The sequence below is a fragment of the Chelonoidis abingdonii genome, chromosome 9 (genome assembly GCF_003597395.2).
Source record: "Chelonoidis abingdonii isolate Lonesome George chromosome 9, CheloAbing_2.0, whole genome shotgun sequence".
In the NCBI taxonomy this organism is placed as follows: domain Eukaryota; kingdom Metazoa; phylum Chordata; order Testudines; family Testudinidae; genus Chelonoidis; species Chelonoidis abingdonii.
This window is the reverse complement of record NC_133777.1, coordinates 52,942,943-52,966,472: the sequence shown is the minus strand read 5'-3', so window position 1 is coordinate 52,966,472 and position 23,530 is coordinate 52,942,943. Positions and strand designations below refer to the sequence as shown.

Genomic DNA, 23,530 nt, shown 5'->3' with positions numbered 1-23,530 from the left:
ATGCTCTCCTAATAACCAGAGTACGTGCAGCCTTCCTTTCATCTTTATCTGAATGTGGTTTGGGATGAATGAAGGAAAGTAAATTGCTTGATTGATATAAAAGCTAGATACCACTTTTGAGAGAAACTTTGGATGAATACACAGATCAACTTGGTCTTTAGAGAAAACACTAGATTGAGCGCCAGACATCAGGGCCTGCAGCTCACTTACCCTCGTAGCAGAAGTAATAGCCACCAAAAATGCTACTTTCACTGAAGAGGCAGTCAAGAACAGATAGCTAAAAGCTTAGAAGAAAGAACATATGCTTCGACAGTATCAAGTTTAACTCTCATGGGGAACAGGATCTTGTACCTGAGGATACAATCTTTCCAGGCCTTTCAAAAACGTATTGACATTCTGTTAGAAAAGACAGAGCAGTCATCCACCTAAGGGTGGATGGCTGAGATAACAACTAAGTGGACCTTGATGGAACTAACAACCAATACGTGTTTCAGGTACAAAAGATAGTTCAAAATATACTAGACTGAAAAATATATCAACAAAATTCCAGACAGATGAGACCCAATAGAGAAATGCTTCTGCTAAGAGGGTTTGTCTACACAGCAACTAGACACCTGCAACACGCCCTTGTCAACCAATTCAGGCTTGCACAGCTCAGGCTGAGGGGCTGTTTGATTGCTGTATAGACTTCTGGGCTCGGGCTGGAGTCCGGACTCCAGGATCCTGTGAGGTGGGAGAGTCCTAGAGCTCCTTCTCCAGCCCAAGCTTGGAAGTCTACACAGCAATCAAACAGCCTTGCAGCCTGAGCCCTGCGAGCCCAAGTTGCCTGGGGGTTTTTTCTGCTGTGTAGACATACCCAGAGAGGCAAGTAGATGTAGTAGATCATTTTCTACTATTCAATAGCATATCTTTTTAACACAACTGGTCCCCAGAACCATGGAGCATTTATGCCATTCAATGGAGCGTCTACAGGTTTCAGTGGAGCAGACAACCACGGTCTTGAGAAATAAGATGTTGGATGGTCTAGATAATACTTAGTCCTGCTGTAAGTGCAGGGGACTGGACTAGATGACCTTGAGGTCCCTTCCAGTCCTATGAAATTAAATCTGGGTCCAATGGAAGCAGTATATGCTTTTTCACTGAAAGTTACAGGACAGTGGAGAGTCAGTACTGCCTTGGCCACGCTGGGGTGATAAGAATGATTCAGGCATGGTCCAGTCTGATTTTTTAGTAGCACACTATGAAGGAGTGGAATTGATGGGAAAGTATACAGGAGATGGCTCCTCCAGGCAACAGGAAAGTGTCCATTAGGGAACCCAGATAGTGACTCTGTAGGTAACAAAACTGCTGTCATTTCTTGTTTTATCTCATTGCAAACAGGTCTACCTGAGGAGCCCCACAGGGCTGAGAAAATGCACCCGGTTCCATCCAAATGAATAGACAACTCATGATGACCTAAGCAGGTCACTGATGAGTCATATGCCAGCTTGTTCTGCACTTCCAGACGCAGCACTTTTTGGCAGCGCAGGAATGAGTGGGCACCTCCTTGTCTGCTGAGATAGAACATTGTCACTGTGTTGTCTGTGACACAGAGAAAGTCTTGTTTTGTTTTTTTGTTTTTTTTACCTCAAATAGGATAGAAAAACTGGGCATACCAGCCAGATAGTTCTCAACTTCCCTTACCTGATGAGTCAGGTCTTTTGCAGACTATAACCCTTAAAACTGAAGGGAACTCAGATCAGCTTCCCAGCCTAAAGCAGATGCATCTGTTAATAGCATAAGTGATGGCTCAGGAGGACAAATGAACTCTTTCAAAAATGTTGGCAGGGTTTTCCCAGCAATCTAGTCTAGAGAATCTAAAATGTGAGGTACCCCCCCTTGAGCACAGTGTTCACATAGTGACAGCTTGGCAACAATACTGAGGCCATCCAACCTTGTAAAATCCTAATACGAAATCCGGCATACCACACTACATATAGCCTTATGCGTATATGTCCCAGAAGCCTCATACCCAGTCACAAAAGCATGGCATTGTAAACAAGCAGGGCTTGAAGCCTGGTAATCAAGACATTCTTCAGAATCAATAATGTAATCCCAAACCAGAAACCAAGAAAAACCTAAAAAAAAAAAATCAAGAAAAAAAAACTAAAAGACATTAAACTAAATCAACAAATATTAACTAACCCTAATAACTATAAATATTTAACTATATGCAAGAAAAAAACAGCTGAGAGCGCTTGCTAAAGCAAGACCAACAGACCCCAACTAGCATCACAGGAAGTAAGAAGGAACTGAGGGATGGAGAGGGTGGCTTTTCTCTTTATACTGACACAGTGGTGTGTGATAGGGAAGTGTGGTTGAATTGCCATGAAGGGTACCTCAGAGGGAAAAATTTCTGACAACTATCCTTGGGATGCACCCACACCAAGAGTGTAATGTACTTGTGCAATCATTCAGAGAATAGGTTATTGCAGGCCAATAGGAACTACATGAGTAGGAACATAGTGCAGATAGAATCTTTTCAGATTTTAGCTGCTAAATGCTAACAGAGTATCCATTTGCCATTTTTCAGAGGCTCAGAACTAACGCCAAATTTTCACAGGAATGACAAAAAGCACATCGTTCACATGAGAGTGAATTCTCTTAAGTGCCTGCTCTAAAGCATAGAGAGGATTTAGCAATTTAACATGAGCAAAACAAGGTGTTTTTCCTTTATCTGATTCTCACAAAAGGCTGCATTGTTTCAGCTGAAACTTGACCCAATTCTTAGCCTGTAGCAAATATTCAATATGGCAAGTTTCAGCCCAGCTGACTGAAGCTTGGCAAAGTTACAAGCAACATGTAAACTGTTAGGCAGCCTTAACAGTAAGTGTAGGTACTGACTTTGCCCATAACAAGGAGAAAATTAAGACCGTGCAAACAAATCTACAAACTCCATCTTGTCCCATTGGCCCTTTTCCAATAGGCACAAATAACCAAGAGAAAATTAAATTGTCTGATAGTGCTGATACATTACTTAGCCATTCTGATGTCTTTCTCCACCATTGATTTGGATAATTTCACATGCATATCCATAGGCTGTAATATATGCAAAGCTGATGGATGCTGAAATCGAGCCTTCTTCCAGTCTTCACCTGAAGGAGTGTTTATCCAGTTTAAAAATTAAACTGCACAAGCTTTATTTTGTAATAAAGAGACAGTATAAAAATAACCCAGAAAAATCATTTAAGAATTACTTTAAAAAATCCAGCCCATCTAATAAACTGCAGAAACCTAATATACAGACAATATATTGCATGGACTTCCACAAGTCAGAAAACAACTACCTTAACACCATGCTTTATCAGCATCTAGCATAGGCCAAAACCAAGAAGTATTTTCACTTACAACCTTGAAACCCAGAAACAAGAGCTATGAACTCAGCCATTATCAGTAATTTTCCTCACTATATTTTTCCTAACCCAGGAGTCCCCAACATGCAAAATCATCATAAAAGACCATTATATATATTTTGCAACTAATTTGAGCTTTTAATCCAAACAAACAATTCATGAGCCTATCAATAAGTGCATAATACTAAATTACCTAACCCTAATTTACTTGCTAACACTTGAATGAGTACAGCAATAATATAGATTTCAGGAGAACAAATGGGAATTTTACTCAAGATACTGGAAAATTCAAAATAAAGAAAATTTTACAGTTTTAATTTGTATTTTCTTTATTATATGTAACTTATTTTAATCACAAACAATTATCTACTAATATACATTTAAACATTGTTGATTGTTCTTTGATTAGGTAGTGATTATGTTTTAATACCTCTTCTGCCAAAGAGAAGTTGTACATTATTGATTTTCACATCAAATGTGTCATAAGCTTTGTCCATAATCTCTTCCAAGGATGAAAAACTGGAAGTTGGATAACCGCCTTGATTTATGCTGGTCAACTGGTGGAACAGATTGAACAAAATAAAAGTACATCTACTAAAAGCACAGTATTTATACACACACACTATATTATTCATGTCAGTACAGTACAGGTAAAACTACTAGATTTTTAAAGCCTGTAATTTTTGGTTTGACTATCCCAGAAGAGGTATTTTAGAAATGTCAATGCCATTATCCTTAATGAAAATTCAGATATCATAACTGAAAATAGAGCAAGTTCAGTAACTTTTTTATTTTTGTAAATACATCTTGTCACTGTCTACAACAATATATTAGTCAACTTATATAGGACTTCAAGTTTCAGCTTTACAGCACCACCATAGCATCAACTTTCACAGCTCAAGAGTAGCTCAATAGCTTTCTTAAGCTTTCAAGTAAGATGTTCTTATCTGTTAAATAAAAGGAAGACTACTTAACTGAAAAATGTAGATACACAGTGCTTTATGAACAAGTGAAAGATATGGCTTTGAAAAAATCACACATCTCTTACAATTTAACTTGTTTGATATATGGAACCACATTTCACAAAGAATGAAATATAGTTCTTCTGGATGATTCTTATTCATGTATTTATGACAAAGGTTATTATGCAAATAATACTAGTGTGTTTACTAAAAGGTGTCTTTCTGAACTCTGATCAGCACTGTTGTCAGTCTTAAAACGAGTCTCCTGAGAAAGAACAAATAATTTATTATTTCCCTTTTTCTTGAATGCAAACGAAACTAGAGGAAACCAGCTGCATACCTGAAACGTACCGAAGTCCAAAATAAGTAGGTCTGACTTATCATTGTGGAAACCCGTCTGTGGAACCACAAGATATGATGGTTTCAGATTAATCCTCAAGTCAAGGACTTTCCGTGTTTCAATAATATGAGCTAGTCCTTAAATAGGGAAAAGAACAGATTAAAAGATGAAATTGTATTTACATCTGTAACCAATAGGTATGGGACATGGAACAAACAATACCACACCAAAGGTAAAAGTCACATTTTCACTGTAGGAGCAGCTACAGATTAAGTGTGATCAATCTTTAACGTAGATATCTTTTTGGTTAACTTTTCTATATACTAACATCTTGTAAGTTTAAGTTATTTTTTCAATTTATTGCTTGAAGGCATTCTGTTTGGAGGTTAATCACCTACCAGTGTATTGACTCAAGAGAAACAGAACTAAAAGCAATTTTGATTCAGTGATCCCATGATATGATGTTTATTCAAACATCAATACTAATACTGCCTCGCAAGTAAGGCCCTCAGACTCTTTGCTACTATTTAAGGGTTCACTTATCAATGGTAGTTACTTTTATTTACTTACTTGTAGCAGTTTTTTCTTTAATTTCTTCCAACTTCATCAACGTGGCTGTTGTTAGTCGTTCCAGATCCATTCCCTTACTTGTCTGGAAGAATTCCACCATTGCATTTATTGTTCTCTTTAAAAATAAATAATATCAGTTTATATGCAATCATCCAATATACACTGCATCAGTTCCAAAATATAAATTAAATATTCATTAAACTGAGATGGCAAAAAATTAAGGCAAGGAAAAACTACTTTGGTACAGTATTTGAAAGGAGATGGAAAGGCAATGAGTTTGAGAGAGAACAAAAGGTGTTCCCATACATTTCTAATTTGAATATTACTCACAGCATCATATATGATTTCCACAGGCTGTGATTCAACTATAAGGCTCTGGTCAGCAGTACCATCCTCTGGATTTGTCTCAAACACTATTTTAAGCAAAGATGATTTGGTATCCCCAATAGAAGCCACAAGAGAAGGTACAATAGTTTGTTGTTTCAGTCCTGTTACATACCAGTGCTCAAGTTTTGCCTCCACTCTGTAAATGAAAACAAGATTGTTTTTGTATTGAATATTCAACAGTATGTAAATGTGTCAATGGAATACAAGCTGCAATTTCACTTTGCACCAACATGAAACAGGAAAAATCACCGTGTCTTAGACAAGACGTAAGTGAACACAAGATACGGGGCAGCTAATCATTACCCAGAACTGTCAAGAAATATCCTAAATTCATAGGACTAACTACATGCGAAAGGATTTTAGGAGATTCTTGCATATAAAAAAGCAAAGAAATACCTTGGGTTAAATGAAGCTAAATAGTTTAAGTGACAACACAGGCTACATAAAGAAAAGAGAAGACTAAATTAAGCCCTGCAATATTAATGTCCTTACCATCTACATTCAACTTTATTTCCTTTTAAATTCAGGTTCACATTTCTCTTTTAACTGATTCTCTTATGCAGAGACAGTGCACTTGTGCTATATTAGAAAAAAGTTATTAATGATTTAGGAGAGCCAGTCTGGAGCCCAATCTTGCAGATTTCAATGCAAGTTATGAACCCAGTCTTGCTCCCTTTGATATCAATAGACGTTCTTTATTGTTTACTTCAGTGAAAGCAGGAACCACATTTCTGAATGTGAGATTATGTTGACTGGTTGCATCTTAGAAAAAAAATACATGGTTTTTCTACAACTATTAAGATTTTCATTCAGTTTTAGTGATAAAGACTTGGGAGTTTAAAATAGGGAAGTCAGTTTAGGCCCAGGTTCATAGAGATGTGATATTTTTAACCTTTTAAAATAAAGGAAAATAACTAAGGCAGATTAGATCCATCTTTTCCTTTATGAAATTTTATTAGTAAAATCATCACTTCCACATTTTTGGGAATAAGTCTCATTTGCCAACTATACTTTCAAATGTCTCCTTTTTTATTTTTGGGCCAAGTGGTAGTTGTGTCCCTCAAACATTGCAGAATATTTTAGACAGATATTCTGTGAACTTGGGTTCTGCATAAAAGAAAAGTGGGGAAAAAACAGGTGTGTTAAAATTACTTCTACTCTCACCACCAATATGCTAACTTGAATTAGAAAAAGTGTGCACAGGTTCATTTTCCAGATGCAGCAACTAAGGGAGAGAGTGTATTAGTTCCTTGGTGAAGAATCCATAAGAAGTTTGTGGCAGAGCTGGGAAATTAACTCTGATTTCAGGACCGAACCATATACTGGACACAGGCCACATTGTCCATCATCGTACCTTTTATTTCAAATCTCTGTATTTGATTAGGTCATCCTTTAAGCAGAGTTAATCCTTTGTGAAGTGCTTTGAGATTTTCAGGTGAAACAGAACTATGTGCAAAACAGTATTTACCTTTAGCTGAATAAGTGACAATCAAGGTAACCAACTTAACGCAAGGGGGTGAGGGGGAGGGGGATTCTGGCCAGAGCATTTGGCACTGACTGTGGAGCCAGGCTTGGTATTACTTTTAGCACTTTTTAACAAAATATTATTTGAAGAAAAGTTGCACACATATGACTGGCTAGCTTACATAAAAGGCAATGTATTTCAAACATTGAATGAAGCAGGGCTCCGAAAGAGGCCTTTATTAGGCAAGCCAGCATGGCTCACTCCTTCAACTTTGTTTTTTAAAAATCAGTATTTATAACGTCATTTACCTACAAAAAAGTTTTAAAATGTAAAACATCTGAGCATACTGAATAAGGAAAGTCATATACAACATATTGCTTTGTTCAAGAATCATTAGTTTAAAAAAGGGATAAGCATAGTGGAAATTAGCACATTGAAAATATAATTTATCACTGTTCACAGAAATATGAAAAAGCAAACATGTAAATACTTAAGTGCTTGTGCTCCTGGTCTCTGAGATATTTTCGTGCTTAGATCAATTATCTGAACTTTAAGAGTCTCTGGCACATCCTTGTCTTCTTTAATTGTAAGAGAAGTACTTAACAGCTTCAGTGTCATTACATAAGCAACATACTAGTCGGGGAGATAAAAAAATAAGATTAAGAGTCTTTGCACAAATGCCTCATGATAATTCCTATTTTCTTATATTTACCAGATATTCGACTCTTTTATATAGTTTTAGCGCAGCCAATCCAGTGGCCCAACATATTGAAACCTGTGTTACAGTCCCCTGAGTTCAAACATCCTCCTCTCTCTCCAAGTTTAAAAAAAAAAGTTACTGAGGTATTTTTTTTCTCTGAAAGAACAGACATCAATTCCATCTAACAGTAATTACTTTTACTCGAGATGTAGACATACTACTTTGATGGAAATCCACTGTAGCCAGGCAACTCCTAATCCCATGGCTAGTTGAACTCAACAGATATAATTACTAAGTGTGGTCATTAATTTTGATTCATGATTTGGATAATTTACTCATGTGTGTCGAGGGGCAGGATAGCTCAGTGGTTTGTGCATTGGCCTGCTATACCCCCCAGGGTTGTGAGTTCAATCCTTGAGGAGGCCATTTAGGGGACTGGGGTAAAATGCTGCTGGGGATTGGTCCTGCTTTGAGCAGGGGGTTGGACTAGATGACCTTCTGAGGTCCCTTCCAACCCTAATATTCTATGATTCTATGTCAGGCTCAGCAGCAAGAAAGATTATATAAATCAAGGTTACTGGATTACTTCCTGGGACCTATGTTTGAGGGCATCCACAAAATCAGAGCACACTTCCTTTTTGAGAACAATAGGAAATTATTTCTCTTTATCTGAAACAAAAAAGAAAAGTATGACTGGAACATTCCTTGCCATATAAACATGGAAAAGAAACAGTTATGTAACCTGTACATTTTTCCGAGTACATGACTAGCAGCCCGAACCTAAGGAACAGGACTACCAGTGTGGAGAGAAAAATTAAGAGAGTAGCAATGTACACCGAGTATACTGACTGAGTACTGCTACCACCAAAGATTTCCTCATTCAATAATAAATGTTTTTCCCCCAGAAGGGGAGGTTCTTCGAGATGTGTGATTCCTATCTATATTCCAGTGAGGGTAATGTTCATGCGTCATGCTCTTGGAGCTAGAGCTTTTGAAAACAGTGTCTGGTGGCCTGCACATGCACCCTTGCGCTGCCACGTGGTTTCGCCCGAAGCAATAAAGGGCAGGGCGGACCAGTCATGTCTCCACTACAGATGTCTCATGGCCACAGCAACGGGGGAGGGGGTGTTTGGAATACATATAGAAACCACACATCTCGAAGAACCTCCAGTAACTGGTAAGTAACTCCCCCTTCTTCGAGTGATTGTCCCTATTGTAGTCCACTGAGGTGATTTACAAGTAGTGCCTAGGAGGGTGCGAGGAGGATGACTGAACCGTGGACTGAAGGACCACTGTACCAAACGAAGTGTCCTTTGCCAAATCATGCACCAAGGCATAATCAGAAGAGAAAGAGTACACCAAGCTCCATGAGGCCGCTTTACCAATGTCCAAGAGGGGCATGTCATGGAATGCAGCGGTAATTGATGCTTGCACTCTCGTGGAATGGGCCCGTATGCCAGCTGGTGGGGATCATCCTGCTAGTTCATAGAGCGTAATGCATCCTGAGATCCATTTTGAGATCCTCAGGGTGGAAATGTGCTGTCCCTTAATTATCTCTGCTATGGCCACAAAGTCAGAGACTTACGGAATGGCTGCGTCGTTCGAAGCTTACAGAATCAACCTTGTAAAAGTACAAACATTTTCTTGTGATCCTGCCTTGCAATTTTTTTTGGTGGATGTGTCTGCACTTTCTACTCAGTAAGATGTTGCATACTTCATATAGTGAAGTAATCACTTTCAAGTTAATCTCTGCATGTTTATGTTTGCATTATACACAATTTCCAAATGGTATATTTTTGAACCCCTACTGAAGCATCAACAAATCTCAGATGACCAACAGAGCAAGTTGAAATGATCAGCAGTCATACAGTTAACAGGGTCAGTGAAACAGTATTCAGAGTCAATCTTGAGAGTGAACACTTCATTGAGAAAAAGAGGATTACTGTTTCAGGCTGCTTTCCATCTCTCATGAGAAGTTACAACTCAGATTACACTACAAAAATCTCTAGTCAAGTCTTCAGGACAAAAAAAGGCACATTCAAATAGATAACACTCGCTGAACTTCTGGGTATCTACAATATCATAAATACATAAATGGCTAGTCCATTCTGTGACAAAGGGGTAGAACAATATTTTGTATACTTGAAGCTCTCTGATTTACTGCAAGGTTCTTAGCTCAAGTAACATGCTGTAAATCAAAGAAGTACAACATTTTCTCCAGCCCTCCAATTATTCTGGTGGCACTTGCTCTGATTTTTTCATTATTCTTTTAAAAAAAATGTTGACACTGGAACTCGACATAGTATTCCAGCGGCCATCTCACCAATTCCATATACCAAGGTAAAGTCACATCCATACTCATTACTTCCCTGTTTATATATCCAAGGATCCCATTAGCTTTTTGCCACAGCTCACGTTCAGATGCTTGTTCACTATGACCCCTTAATCCTTTTCAGAGTTACATCTGTCCAGGATTCAACCCCCCATTCTGGAAGTAGAACCTACATTCCTTGTTTCTAAATGTATAACTGCATTTGGCTACATTAGAACACATTTTGTTTGAATGGGCCCATCTTACCCTCAGTATGACTGCCTTGTCCACATTATCTACTGCTCTGCCAATCTTTGTGACAACTGCAAATTTTATCAGCAGTGATTTTCCACTACAAATGGCCCTAATCAATAATGATTCCCTACTGACAACTGCTTTTTTTAAATGTCAGTTGACCAATTCTTAATTCATTTAATATTGGCTTTATTGACAGCATGTAAGTCTATTAAATAATGAGAACCTTGTTTGGTACTAAGACAACTGACTTGCATAAGTTTAAGTACATTACATCTACGCAGTTAACTATCAGCCAGACTGGTAATCTCAAAGATTTAAATCAAGTTGGACTAGAAAACTCTTCCATAAAATCATACTGACTGGCATTACTTATATTCCTATGTTTTAATTGTTTATACCTGCATCCCAAATCAGCTTTTCTATTATTTTGGCCAGGACTGATGTCAGGCTTGTCGGTCCACAGTTAGCCTTTTTTTTTTTTTTTTAAATATTGGCACAAAAGTAGCACTCTTCCAGTCTTCTGGAGTTTCCTAGGTATTCTAAGGTATATTAAAAATTTCATGTCAGCAGGGCAGAGGTCTCCACCAACTCTTTTAGGATTCTTTAGTGCAAGTTACCTGGGCTTGCAGATTTAAAAAGGTTTATCTCTGGCAGATGTTTTATGATTCTAGTATATTATACTGCTTCTTTCCAAATACAGAATAGAAATATTTATTGAAACTTCTGCCTTTTTGTATCATTAATTTTACTGTCAATCTAGTAATGAGTCTATACTACTGTTAGGAATTCTTCTGTTTCTAATATATTTAAATTCTTCATTGTCCTTCACCCTGCAAGCCATGGATTTCTCCCTGAGGTCTCTAGCTTCACTCATCAATTTTCTACACTTTATAACTTCTAATTTATTCTTATTACTATCTATTTCCTCTTTTTTCTATTTTTTTGTGTATTGCTTTTTAATTTCTAATTGCTGCCTGTACTTCACCAGTAAATCAGGACAGGTTTTAGCCTAAGTTGCACTCTTTCTTACCTGGAGTAATTGTGGCTTTTTAGCCATGTGAGCTTTTGTGCACATAACCAGCTGGAGTGGCAGACTTGGGGATTTCTGACCAATCCAATTGCTTACTGCTGTTGGTTTCTATTTTCTTTGTGGAAACAGCACCTTGTGCATATATTTTTTAACCCAACAAAATTACACAGTGAATATATCTGGCTCATATAATCAATTTCTCATCCTAATATGAACAACCCTGCCAGGCTCTGAATATTGGTTAATCATTGACCCAAGGCATCAACAATACTATACTAACATTTGACTTAAATACATATTCATTTCACTTAATTACCATAGAACTGCACTGATGTTAGGATTCTAAGTTTAAACCAATTGAAGTTTCTTCCCTCCAATACTCAGGAAGAAAGAGAGACACTGAAGAGGTCAAACTATTTCTAGTTGTTTTTTTAGTTTGTTGGGATTTGTTTTGTTTTCCCCAATATACAGCAAACTCTTTATTTTTCCTCTCTTAAGCAGCAAGTTCTTCTTTCAGCTCATTCTGTTCCCATTACCCACTTCCACATAATTTTGGGAATAGAGATCACACATGAATGATTTTGACTTCTCAATAGTAACATCAAGAGAGTGACTTGTCTGGATGCATTTGACTGTTGGACACCAAAATCTCAACAAAGCCCAGATGTTTATACAGCCCAATGTAATGATCTTTTAGTCTATAGATTGTGAATATGAACTCACAGTGAAAATACATTTGGCAGATCAGTATCAGTGAACAACTGACACTCAAAATATAGTCATTCCTAACATCAGTCCTGTATTACTGACATATACCAGGACGAAGTTTTTGTTTTTCTTTCATTAAAAATGGTCAGTTTACCTTCTTAGGTAAGGTCAAGTTGTGAGAGCTGTCACTATACCCAATTGCAGTAAAGAGCTTAGCCTTTTCTTCTGGGGTCATGAGGTCATCAATGGCTTTTAAAAAAAAAAAGGGGGGGGGAGTGTTCAAATTCACATTAGTACCTATAACGGATACAGGAAAAACATTAATTAATATGCCTTAACACCACATGCTCCCAGGGCACTTAATTTAATTTCTGCTATTAAGTATTTCTCAAAAAGATAGTAAATTATGCAAATGTGACTCATATTCCCCCACCACAGGCTAGTAAGTGATATATACCTGTATAGTGCAAGCTCACTGAAATTAGTTGCATCACAGTGGCACAGAGAAGCCCCAGTTGTGATCAAGACCCCATTGTGCTAGGCACCATGCAATACCCTAAGAATTCCTGGCCCAAACAGCCAACTGTCACTAGAGGAACTTGCTAGTGAATACTTGTCTTTTACAACTATCATAAGTAACTCAGTATTTTTATTTGACAATGCACTTCTGAAATTTTCATTACATCATTTACAAGATGCAACAGTTTATTTGCTGGCATATTATTACTGTGTTTTCACTGAATTACGACTATCTATTCAGTGATATAACAGCAGAGACCAAAATTAAACACAAGAAAACAGTGCACTCCATACCTCTACCTTCTTCTTTTCCTACAGCCAAGGAGGACAGACAGTCACCTACCCACAAGTGAATTAAATATTAGTACTATTTGTTATGGTTCATGTGAGAATGACCTATTTAAATTCAAACCTACTTTCAGGAACTGATGATTCTTCATCTTCCTTTTTTCTCGATTCCTTCTTACCCCAGAACCCACTAAACCATCCTCCACCTTTCTTCTCTCCATCAGCAGATTTCTTCCTGAGCAATTTCTGCCCTGATCTTATCACCTACAACCCAAAGATAAATAGTTAAATTAACAAATGTTAAAACCATTCTATATTAACTTTCGTTTTCCCAGAAACTAAACAATGGATACAGCAAATGATGTACAGCCATTTTCAGTAATGAGAGAGATCAGAGACTAAGTCCCAGCGTAAGATAGAAACATTTATTACATTAGTCTCTGTATTTTAAAGGGGAAAAAATGCTTCATTGCTTAACATGACATTTATTCTGCGTTGTGCCCTTTATCCACTTGTAGTCCATTGCTCCAAAGAGATTCCAATCTAATTGCACATAAATCAAGTGAGAGCTACAAAAAAACTAAAGCAAGGGAGATAAAGGAAGGGAAGGACAACTTCTGGCCCTAAAATCTATATACTGTTAATATAGTTAAGAGACTTTTTCAGGTTTGCTATAAATCCATCTTGATAGTTCTACCATTTTAATTGCTTCTCTTCATATTTAGGCCTGGTCTACATGGAGGAGGAGGAGAATCGATCTAAGAAACGCAACTTCAGCTACGAGAATAGCACAGCTGAAGTCGACGTAACTGAGATCAACTTACCTCCAGTCCTCACAGCATGGGATCGACGGCCGTGGCTTCTCCGTCAACTTCGCTTCTGCCTCTCGCCCTGGTGGAGTTCCAGAGTCAACGGCAGAGCGTTCAAGGATCGATTTATCGTGTCTAGACGAGACACGATAGATCGATCCCCGAAAGATCGCTACCCGCCAATCCAGCAGGTAATCCGGACGTACCCTTAGACCTTCCACTTTTAGCTTTTAAGCAGCGTGACAGGGTCAGGCCAGAAGGCTACAGGAGAGTAATAGAAGGTAGAGATTAGCCCCAGATTAAGCAGGTCCCTCTTCCCTGAATAAGATAATGGGATGTTCCAGAACAATCAGGAAATTGCTGGAACCAATTAAGGCAGGCTAATTAGGACACCTAGAATCAATTAAGAAGCTACCAGAATCAATTAGGACAGGCAGTCTAATCAGGACACCTGATTTTAAAAAGGACCTGACTTCAGTAGTAAGGCGCATGTGAGGAGCTGGGAACAAGAGGCACAAGAAGCTGAGAGTGAGTAGGCGTACTGCTGGAGGATTGCGAATTACAAGCATTACCAGCCATCAGGAGGAAAGTCCTGTGGTGCGGATAAAGAAGGTGTTGGGAGGAGGCCATGGGGAAGTAACCCAGGGAGTTGTAGCTGTTACGAGAGACACTGTAGACAGTTACAATCCACAGGGCCCTGGAATCTGGAGTAGAGGGCAGGCCCAGGTTCCCCCCATCCGCCTCAACTCCCTATTTAAGACAAGAGGTGGTGACCTAGACTGTGGGTCCCTCCAGAGGGTAAGGTCCCTGGCCTATCCCCCAACCCACTAGGTGGGTCAGCAGAGACTGCGGGGATTGTTCTCCTCCCTTTCCCCATGATGGCCAATGATGAGGTTAACCAAGTCAACAGCAGCTTTTTGCCACTAACAAAAGGAGCCAAACTGAGGGCTGCCGTGAACCTCTGAGGTGAGCAAATCTGTCAGAAAGTGCAGAACCCACCAAGGCAGAGGAGGAACTTGGTCACAGGATTAAGACCCTATTACCTCAAATTCTAAGTTATCAGCCCTAGCCCAAAGAACTTGCCATTTAAAGATATGTCTTATGTTATTTCTTCAGCTACCGTTAGCATAAATGCTTAGCTAATTTAAACTACATCAACGATCTCCTCTCATTATGGCACTATAAAGACATAGGCTATGTTTAGTTTATCTGAGGATTCATAGCAGACTAAAGATAAAAAAAGTCTTTGCAATAGGACAGTCAGCAAAGAGAAAAATAGTCTGCCAGATTGCCAGACTTTTCAGCAACTTTTGAGATCAAGCCCTTTAAACAAATGCATCATATAATGGAACAGAAATGTGTGGTGTTGGTAACACATTATCCCTTATTGAGCCCAAGACAATCTATATATGGCTCCAGTATAACTGATCCTGGAATACTAGTTCAATTCTGGGCACTACGTTAAAAGAAAGATTTTAAAAACTGGAGCAATTACAAAGAGCAAAAAAAATTGGAGAAAGCCACATCATCTTTATTCATAGAGTACCTAAGTGCTCATCTTACTACCCAAGATGTGTAATTGAAACGACTCGGGACAGCGATGACACATGCACCACCAACCACCTCCCACCATTTTGGGAGGGAGAAAAGGAAAGCAAGGGTGAATTTTAGTTTGTGTTTATTTCCTCTCCCCTTCCTTCCCAGTGGGGCTGTCACTAATAGCATTTGAACTCATCCCACCCACTCCAGCTGCCATTGCATATCTGGGGTCACGTCAGACTGACTGATTGTCTTACACCTTCACAGACAGTGGGAGAAAGTAGGGATTGCTTCTTCCCAGCATTTCTTGGCTTGTTCCATAACAGGGACCCAGCCTTTTCCTTGTGCTTATGAGATACAATCTATCAGGTGCTAGCACACATGGACCAGAGTTTACATCCTATATTAAGCCACTCCAAATGGGTAACATCAATTTAAAAATTTCATTATTAAATACGTTGTCTGTCTTTTTCAGGATCACATGGAAAAGCCAGACCTATAGCTATCTCAGTATGTGGACACAGTATTTTTCAATGGGCACAAAAAAAGGGGTCTGGCAAACATGGGGACTCCTTTTAGACTTCTTCATTTAAGTTCCCAACCTGGGATGGCAGGGAAGTAGAAAAATGCTGTAGGACCTGCTGGCCCCACCCATCCACCCTAGGCAGGCTGTTCCTATCCTTCACAGATCATTACTCATTCATTATTGTGATTTAAGCACAGCAAAAGGTATTAGTCTGATCATTTAATTAAAGAAAGATGTCAGCCAGATTTCAGTCCTTTCCCGTGGTGTTACCTAGGTCTGATTGAACAACCTTCTAAAACTGGGCTGGCAAAGGAACTGCCAGACCAGCAATAATGAACCCGGCATGGAAAGAGGTGAACTGGGAAACGAGTAAATATATTACCACAATAAGGGGGCAATGATCTCCCATTAAAGAATTAAGTATACCGCTCCTGAGCAGTTTAGAGAGGACGTGGTACAGATATTTCCTTGGTCGACTTTATACAGATTCCTTTCTAGCTGCTTGGCAGTGCAAGAGTAGATGTAAACTAATTGCTATCATCCCTGTGGTGGGTTCCAGTGCAATGGGTGGGTTGAGAAAGGATAAGATGTGAAAACCCCACAAACCAATGGGCTGCTTGGGCATGGGGCCTAAGCATGACATTGCACGGTGAAGATGCGCCTCCAAGGCTTGCAGAGCATAGGATTTCCTTTCTCCCTCCTTTCCTACATCCAGCACGGATGAAGGGAATAGACAGACTCTAGCTTCATGCCAGGATCTCCAACTAGGCCAGTGGATATACAGAGGGCATTGCCTACATATATATACAATGAGTTTTGTAGAACACAACGTTAGCGATGCTCAGTTAAATTCCACATTGTAACAGGCCTGCCAAGTAGTGGTCCCTTGTTGTTCAATAGCTTAATAAGTTGTGATCACTGCATTTAACCATATTCCGGTGTCTCTCTCATTGCTTCATTCTCTGCCTCAGTAAGCATAAGCTTGACTGGGTGATAAAGAGAAGTTACCTAACAGTCACACATCTGGCGAGTATAACATCTAGGATGGAGATCAAATATTTAGGAGGTCATGCTGGAATATAAGTAGTTCTGTAATGGAATAAAGAATGGGGAATACTTAGGTGTATTCTCAGGAAAAAATGACAGCAAGGTGTATCATACTATAGGATACCATGCCAGCACAAGTATTAGAAATCTCAATGCTTGATACAAATTTAAGACTGAACACCAAACTAGGAAAATATATTAAACTGTCCAGCAAAAAGCAAGAACACCACCACCACGAGCTCCTCTCCATCTACCTTCTATAACATAGGTAAGGGGGAGGGATAGCTCAGTTGTTTGAGCATTGGCCTGCTATACCCCCCAGGGTTGTGAGTTCAATCCTTGAAGGGGCCATTTAGGGATCCAGGGCAAAAATCTGTCTGAGGATTGGTCTTGCTTTGAGCAGGGGGTTGGACTAGATGACCTTTGAGGTCCCTTCCAACCCTGATATTCTATGACTACAACAGTGAAACACAGTAAATTCTTTCCTGAAGGTTAGAAAATATTCACGAGCCATGACTTAACTTCATATACATAAAGACCTGCTACTAAACATTAGAAACTGTTTTATTTATTTATTTTGTTACCTCAACTTGTGCTTGCTGTCTTGCTAAAATGATGTTGAAAATATCCAGTGCTCTTTCTAGATCCTGTTAAAAGGAAGGAAATAAATACCCTGTTTAGTTTAAGATGAATTAATTTATGGCCTCTTAAAAAAAACTGTTGCAGTAATCCACTCAAGTCTCCTTTCTAGCCTCTCTGCCTTTTAGAATTCATCTCTCTAAAACAGGTCACTGGAAGGTGAAAGTTGGCTTAAGACAGATACTGGATCAAGCAGGCAAGGTACTAACAAGCTTCAAAAGAACTTTATTTTTACAGTGGAAACTTCTTTACCAAGCTGCTGCTGCACACTCTGTAACTCTCACTCAGCCTCCTCAACTCCTCCCCCCTCCTTCCTGTCCTTTCAGACTCCCAACAGCCAGTGCTCCCAGTTCTAATTATTACAAGCACATCTAAAAACCACAACAGAATATTTAATAAACCAGTTTTCCAGTTCAATAAATGTTGGGAGTGCATTTTATCTATAATTCAGGAAGTTGAACATAACTGACGTTTACGAATCCTTTTTAATAATGCCTGCATATTAACAATAATATGGAGGTTTTCTGATACTTTGGAGCTGAAAATTGAAATATCCTCATACAGAATTGCAGTATGGAAAGCAACCAGCCGTCAACTTTATCTTACTAAGTTTAAATAATTAAATTATCTTAACTTTCTTTTCCCAAGTATGTTTTAACCAAAAGTCAAGAACTGCAGTGATGAAAAAAAGTAATAGCGATTAGAATTTCAACCTCCCTCACGTTTTAAGTTCTATTTCTGAAATATTTTTAAAAAATGACACTATCCAAATAGGTAATGTGCTATTTGAACACCAAATTGTGAAAACTGATGTTTCATTGGTACATGTTACAAATTCATTTACTATTCCTGACTTTACACTTAACACACATTTTACATTGAAGAATCAAGCTCTCATTCTCTCTAGATAAAAGATGGATCGTTATTTTCAAACTTTTTTTTAAAAAAAAAAACATAGAAGTAAAGAACACTACTCCAGATTTTCCCTTAGTTTTAGTCAAGCGTGAATATTAAGCCAAGTTTTTCTATAAGAGAGGAATTAATTTAACGTACTGGTTAGCAAGAGGGATGTTACAAAAAATACACTAAAATATTCAACAGTAAAGATAAAGATGTACTGCACTGTCAAATATACCATATTAATAGCAAGCACCTGAATTTGTCGTTGTGTTTCTTCTGATAGTTTGCTCTGAGTTAGTTTGTTCTTGTACATATTTTTGTAACTCTTCAAAAGCTGCCTGTGATGTTTCATGTTGCTCCATGACCACATGTGAGTGCATCTTCTGATATGAACTTCAAGAATGCTCTTAGCTGCATATTTCCACCTGTAAGAATTTCATCTGCATTAATTATGTCTGGCTACATTATATGATTTACAACTTAAAATTAAATTGTGAAAAAAACCAACAGTAAATCAAGGTTTATTTTGTTTATAGTATCTGAACAAGTTGTAACTCTAGGAGTTACACTAGAAGATGAGTTGTTCCAGTTATTGTTTAATTTAAATGTGAAACCAATGTCTGATTTTCAGAAGTGTTGCAAACAAGCATCCCAATTCACCTCATCTTTAGTTACCAGACCATAAGCTTTAACTATATTTTCACTCTGAATAAGGTAAAGCTGAAGCTGGTGATACAGACCAACATTAAGTTAGATGGGAAAAGAACAGAACTGCTATTATACTAGATCTATGTTACAAACAACAAACCACATCACAAATTATTCATGTTCAGTTAATAGGTAAATAGGTTCAATTAACCTACTTGACTCCAGAAACACAGAACTTGGCACAATAGGCACACTGCTCAAACTAAAATGGGCTGGAACAACATTTTGCATATTTTGAGCAAAATGCACTCACTTACCCATTTAGAAGAGCTACTGGCTATGACATTCTATAACAATTGCTTCTGACTCTTCCTTAATAACTTGAATGACTCCATCTATTAAACATTCTAAGGAAGACCCCACAAGTTGCTATAGCAAGTTCCCACATTTTTCTGTTTAGCTTCCAGTTAGAACATGGAGTTTGCTTATTAACCATTTCTCCATTTGGAGTTCAGAATATCTATATTTTTCCAGCAGCCCAAAGGAAGTTCTACAGAAGAGAATGGGTAAACTTATTCACCAGTAAGTCATCAAGAAGCACTGAAATACAACTCTTAGGAACCCAAGTTCCATTAGTAAATAAATAGTCAATGATGTACAGAAGAAAGGTATTTAATTCTTCTGAACATATCTTGTTACTTCCAGAATTAAATTTGGGATTTTATTAAGTTGGGGGGGAGAGCGGGGAGGGCTTATGTGACCAAAGGCCACCCTACCCTGAATGGTCCTTTAGAATATGTGCTAACTACTTATGCTAAACCATTTGTTCCACCTTGCATTTAACGGTGATGCTCAGAGTACCTTTCCCAGTCCTGAAGAAGAGCTCTGTATGGCTCAAAAGCTTGTCTCTCTCCGTAGTGGGTCGGCGTGGCTCCCCTCCTCCCCAGAGAGGGTCGAGCCCTGCCGGAGGCCAGAGTGGGTGGAGCTACGGAGCTCTGAGCCCGCCCTGCAAAGGGTCATACGGCAACCAGGAACTATAAAACCTGGCCCTCAGAGCTCAGTCAGGTCCCAGCAGCCGGAGAGATCAGACATACCTCAGGGAGCTCGAGACTGGGAGACTCCGGTGACCCAGGGGAGCCACCCAGACTGGCTCCCCCGCCCCTGCTACCTGGAGGAGCCACCGGAGCCTCCCCGCCCCTGCTGCTACCCGGAGGAGCCACCGGTGCTACCCTGGCCTGACTATCCCAAGGAACTCCTGGACCTATCACCCAGCCCCAGTCGCGATGAGCCTATGCTCATGGACCCTTCAGAAGCCAACGTTAGGACCCAAGTAGGTCCCAAGGGGGAATACGGAAGCAGCCCGGGGGCAGCCGACCTCAGTCAGGCTGCGGAGTTGCTGGAGCCTATGTCAGTGTGTTGCGGTCAGGATCCCCACTGATTGACCAGCGGAGTGACAGCCGCTGTTAGGGCCCCGGGCTGGGACACAGTGGAGTGAGAGGGCCTGTGTCTCCCCTGCCACCCAACTCCTGGGTGGCAGACTCCCCACTCTTCCTGGCCGGAGGAGGCCCAAGCCTGAGCCTACTGACTCAGTGTTTGCTGCCCCGTCCTGACCAAGGGCTGGGCCTTTAAACTGTTACTGTTGCTCAGTCCTGACCAAAGTCTTGAGCTTACTGACTCAGCGTTTGCTGTCCGCCTTGGCATAGGGCCCAGCGCCACGCGGCTGGTATGGTAGCCCTGCCGGAGGGCCTGAGCCCCTTGCCCACCGGACGGGCAAGCACTGCAAAGACCGCCGGGCTAGTTTCCCGGACCAACTAGAGTGGAGTGGGCCGGCGTGGCTCCCCTCCTCACCAGAGAGGGTCAAGCCCCGGCCACACATGCCTATACTCTCTCAAACAGGAGTTGGTCCAATAAAAGATATTAGCTCATCCACCCTGTCTCTCTACTTATGTAAACAGAGTTTTCCTTATTGGCATTACTTTAGAAGTAAGAACTTAACACTAGACAAGTAGTATCTAGACCATCTCATCAATTTTTAAAGCATAGTAACAAAGTAAAATCAAGAGTAGTCCTATCAAAACCAAATAGTCCTAACCTTAAGAGAAAGCATGAATAGTGGTCCTGACCCATATGAAAGCTTCCAGCATTTATTACTCAGGGTATGAAGAACAAAGCTTGATAATTTACTGCAGTTCTGTAAGGCAGTACAACTTACCACTGTTTGGCATTTTTATGTAGAGGTACATCTGGTCTGTATTTTCTGTATGGTACATTTCGAACCATGTAATCTATGGACTCCAGAAGGTCAATCACACTGAGGTACTACACACATGAAATAAAACATTATTTCTTACCACCAGAGGTTTACATAGTTTAATTAAATGCATTGATCAGGTTACACTTAGGGGTATTTAACGGTCTTCAGTCTTTCCAGAAATATATAGAAATGCATGCTCTAGGGGTAACAAAAGTATAGAGCTGAATGCATGACACACAGTATAAATTGTTCGTTGCGTAAACAACAATCAAAAGGCACAATTTGTATTTCAGTCAGTGTGCTCGTCTGCCTGTAGTAGAGCTTCTCAAATTGGTTTCTTCTCTCACTTCCACTCTGTGCGTTCCCCACAATGCACTACCCTAAATGTCTCAGTTGTATTGCTGGAATCCACATAGAGATTTATTGGATTTCCCATGCTCTTTCTGTAATACAGCCAGTGCGCCACAAGATTACACCCTTGGATTAGACCAGTGGTTCCCAAACTTTAACAGCCTGTGAACCCCTTTCATTAACATGTCAAGTCTCACTAAACCCCTCTTAAAAATGATTATTTCCAAGGATTTTCTCCTGTATCCGACTATCAATTATAAAAGTAGTGATCTTGGAAATATAAAATTTGTTTTTATGGACATGCTTATTACACACTATTATTAATTATTTATGATTACAGTATTTTTATTATGAAAACGGCAACACTCTTCCAAGATCTCACTTTTCCAAGATCTCGCTCAAAGGAGTTCCCCCTACACAAAAACATTCAGGCCTTGAGCACTCCAGGCAAACAGAGCACGTTACAAAAAAAGTTTAAACTTGTTCTTCATAATTTAAAAAAAACAATACTAGCTGCCTATCTAATTTTAGAAACAGCAAAAAATATTCACCTCCCTTTCTGTTTCTTATAAGGAGTCTTGAAGTTTAAACTTCAGTGTGATAGATACACTTGTTTTGATCTGCTTAGCTCTTGGAAGTTTAGAGGCTCCGGGCTGCTGACCCCATGCTGCCCAGGATCCCTAGGGACAGCTTTGTCCACCATTAGGAAATCCCTTCCCCCCCACCCCAAATACCCCCTGTAACATTTCACGAACCCCCAGGGGTTCACCAACCCCAGTTTGGGAACCACTGGATTAGACCCAGGATGACCGGCTGACAAACAAAATATCAGGACACATGGAGGGGTAGGTCCGGAGTGCCACCGAAGCAAGAGTATTGGGACAAACGGTGTCCCGACCATACATCGGTCGGGACACTGGACAAATGACTGAATTTTATCTAGATGTCTGGTCACCCTAATTACACTAGACCTGAAAAACATCAGTCTAAAAACAAAAGTTCCACCAAGTTCTAAGCAGCTGAAAAGGACTATAAAACTGAAAAATGTATACAGCTTTTGATTTGTTGCAGTGCAGTCATGCAGCAGCCCCAAAATCATGGCTGTGAAGAATCCCATGTTATGAAGCCCAACTTCCTACACCAGGTACTAGCTATTCTTTACACTAATCTCTTGTTTAATGTTTTTTGGAAATGCTTCAAAAGCCTCAGATTCAATTGTTTCGGTGAACATCATTTACAATTTCACTGTTATTCATTTACCTCAATTTACCTTTAATTTGCATGGATTATTTCAAAAAATACACGGTCAATTTAAAATAAATTGCCCACCACTAAAATTTTACATTTTTGCTGTATTTTGATTCAAATGTCCATTCTATTTGCTTAAACTTTGTAAGTTTCTTCAAGTTTTACATATATCTCTCAAACTTGCAGAACATTGTTGTTCTGGAGTCTATTTTATACTGTAATTAGCATCTTCCTAGTGAGGTGCTTACATTTCTACCAAACATTCAAAGTGAGGACTTTTTAAAAAAACAAAACAAAACAAAACAAAAAAAAGACATGCAATTCAGTTCTGTAACTTTTAATATGACTGTGTGTGGCTCTTCTCTGTGGTTCTCTCCTGAACATACTAATCACTTTCAATACATGGTCCTCTCTTGGCTGCACACAGCCATTCCTACTTGTTTAGATTGCAGTATGCCAAGTCACGCGATTACCATGCTCTTATTTGCATCGTCACTGATGCAGAAATTAGGTCCTATGTGACCACCGAGCACCATCACATGCCTTTATATAGATCATCACAGCGCTGATTATCTACCAGAAATGAACATTGTTTAACATTATGGAAAATTTAACATTTATAGGCACATGTGAATGCTT

General features: G+C 39.4%; 1 protein-coding gene across 1 annotated transcript in view; it reads right to left on the bottom strand.

Annotated features, from left to right (window-relative positions):
- VPS13C (vacuolar protein sorting 13 homolog C) overlaps positions 1-23,530 on the bottom strand; it is a 211,599-nt gene that overhangs the window by 129,214 nt on the left and 58,855 nt on the right. The window contains 11 exon segments of the mRNA XM_075069560.1: positions 3,017-3,134; positions 3,823-3,949; positions 4,695-4,831; positions 5,265-5,379; positions 5,595-5,787; positions 7,607-7,749; positions 12,278-12,372; positions 13,059-13,194; positions 17,436-17,498; positions 18,644-18,815; positions 21,251-21,357. Of these exon segments, the coding sequence (XP_074925661.1) occupies positions 3,017-3,134; positions 3,823-3,949; positions 4,695-4,831; positions 5,265-5,379; positions 5,595-5,787; positions 7,607-7,749; positions 12,278-12,372; positions 13,059-13,194; positions 17,436-17,498; positions 18,644-18,815; positions 21,251-21,357 (1,406 nt within the window).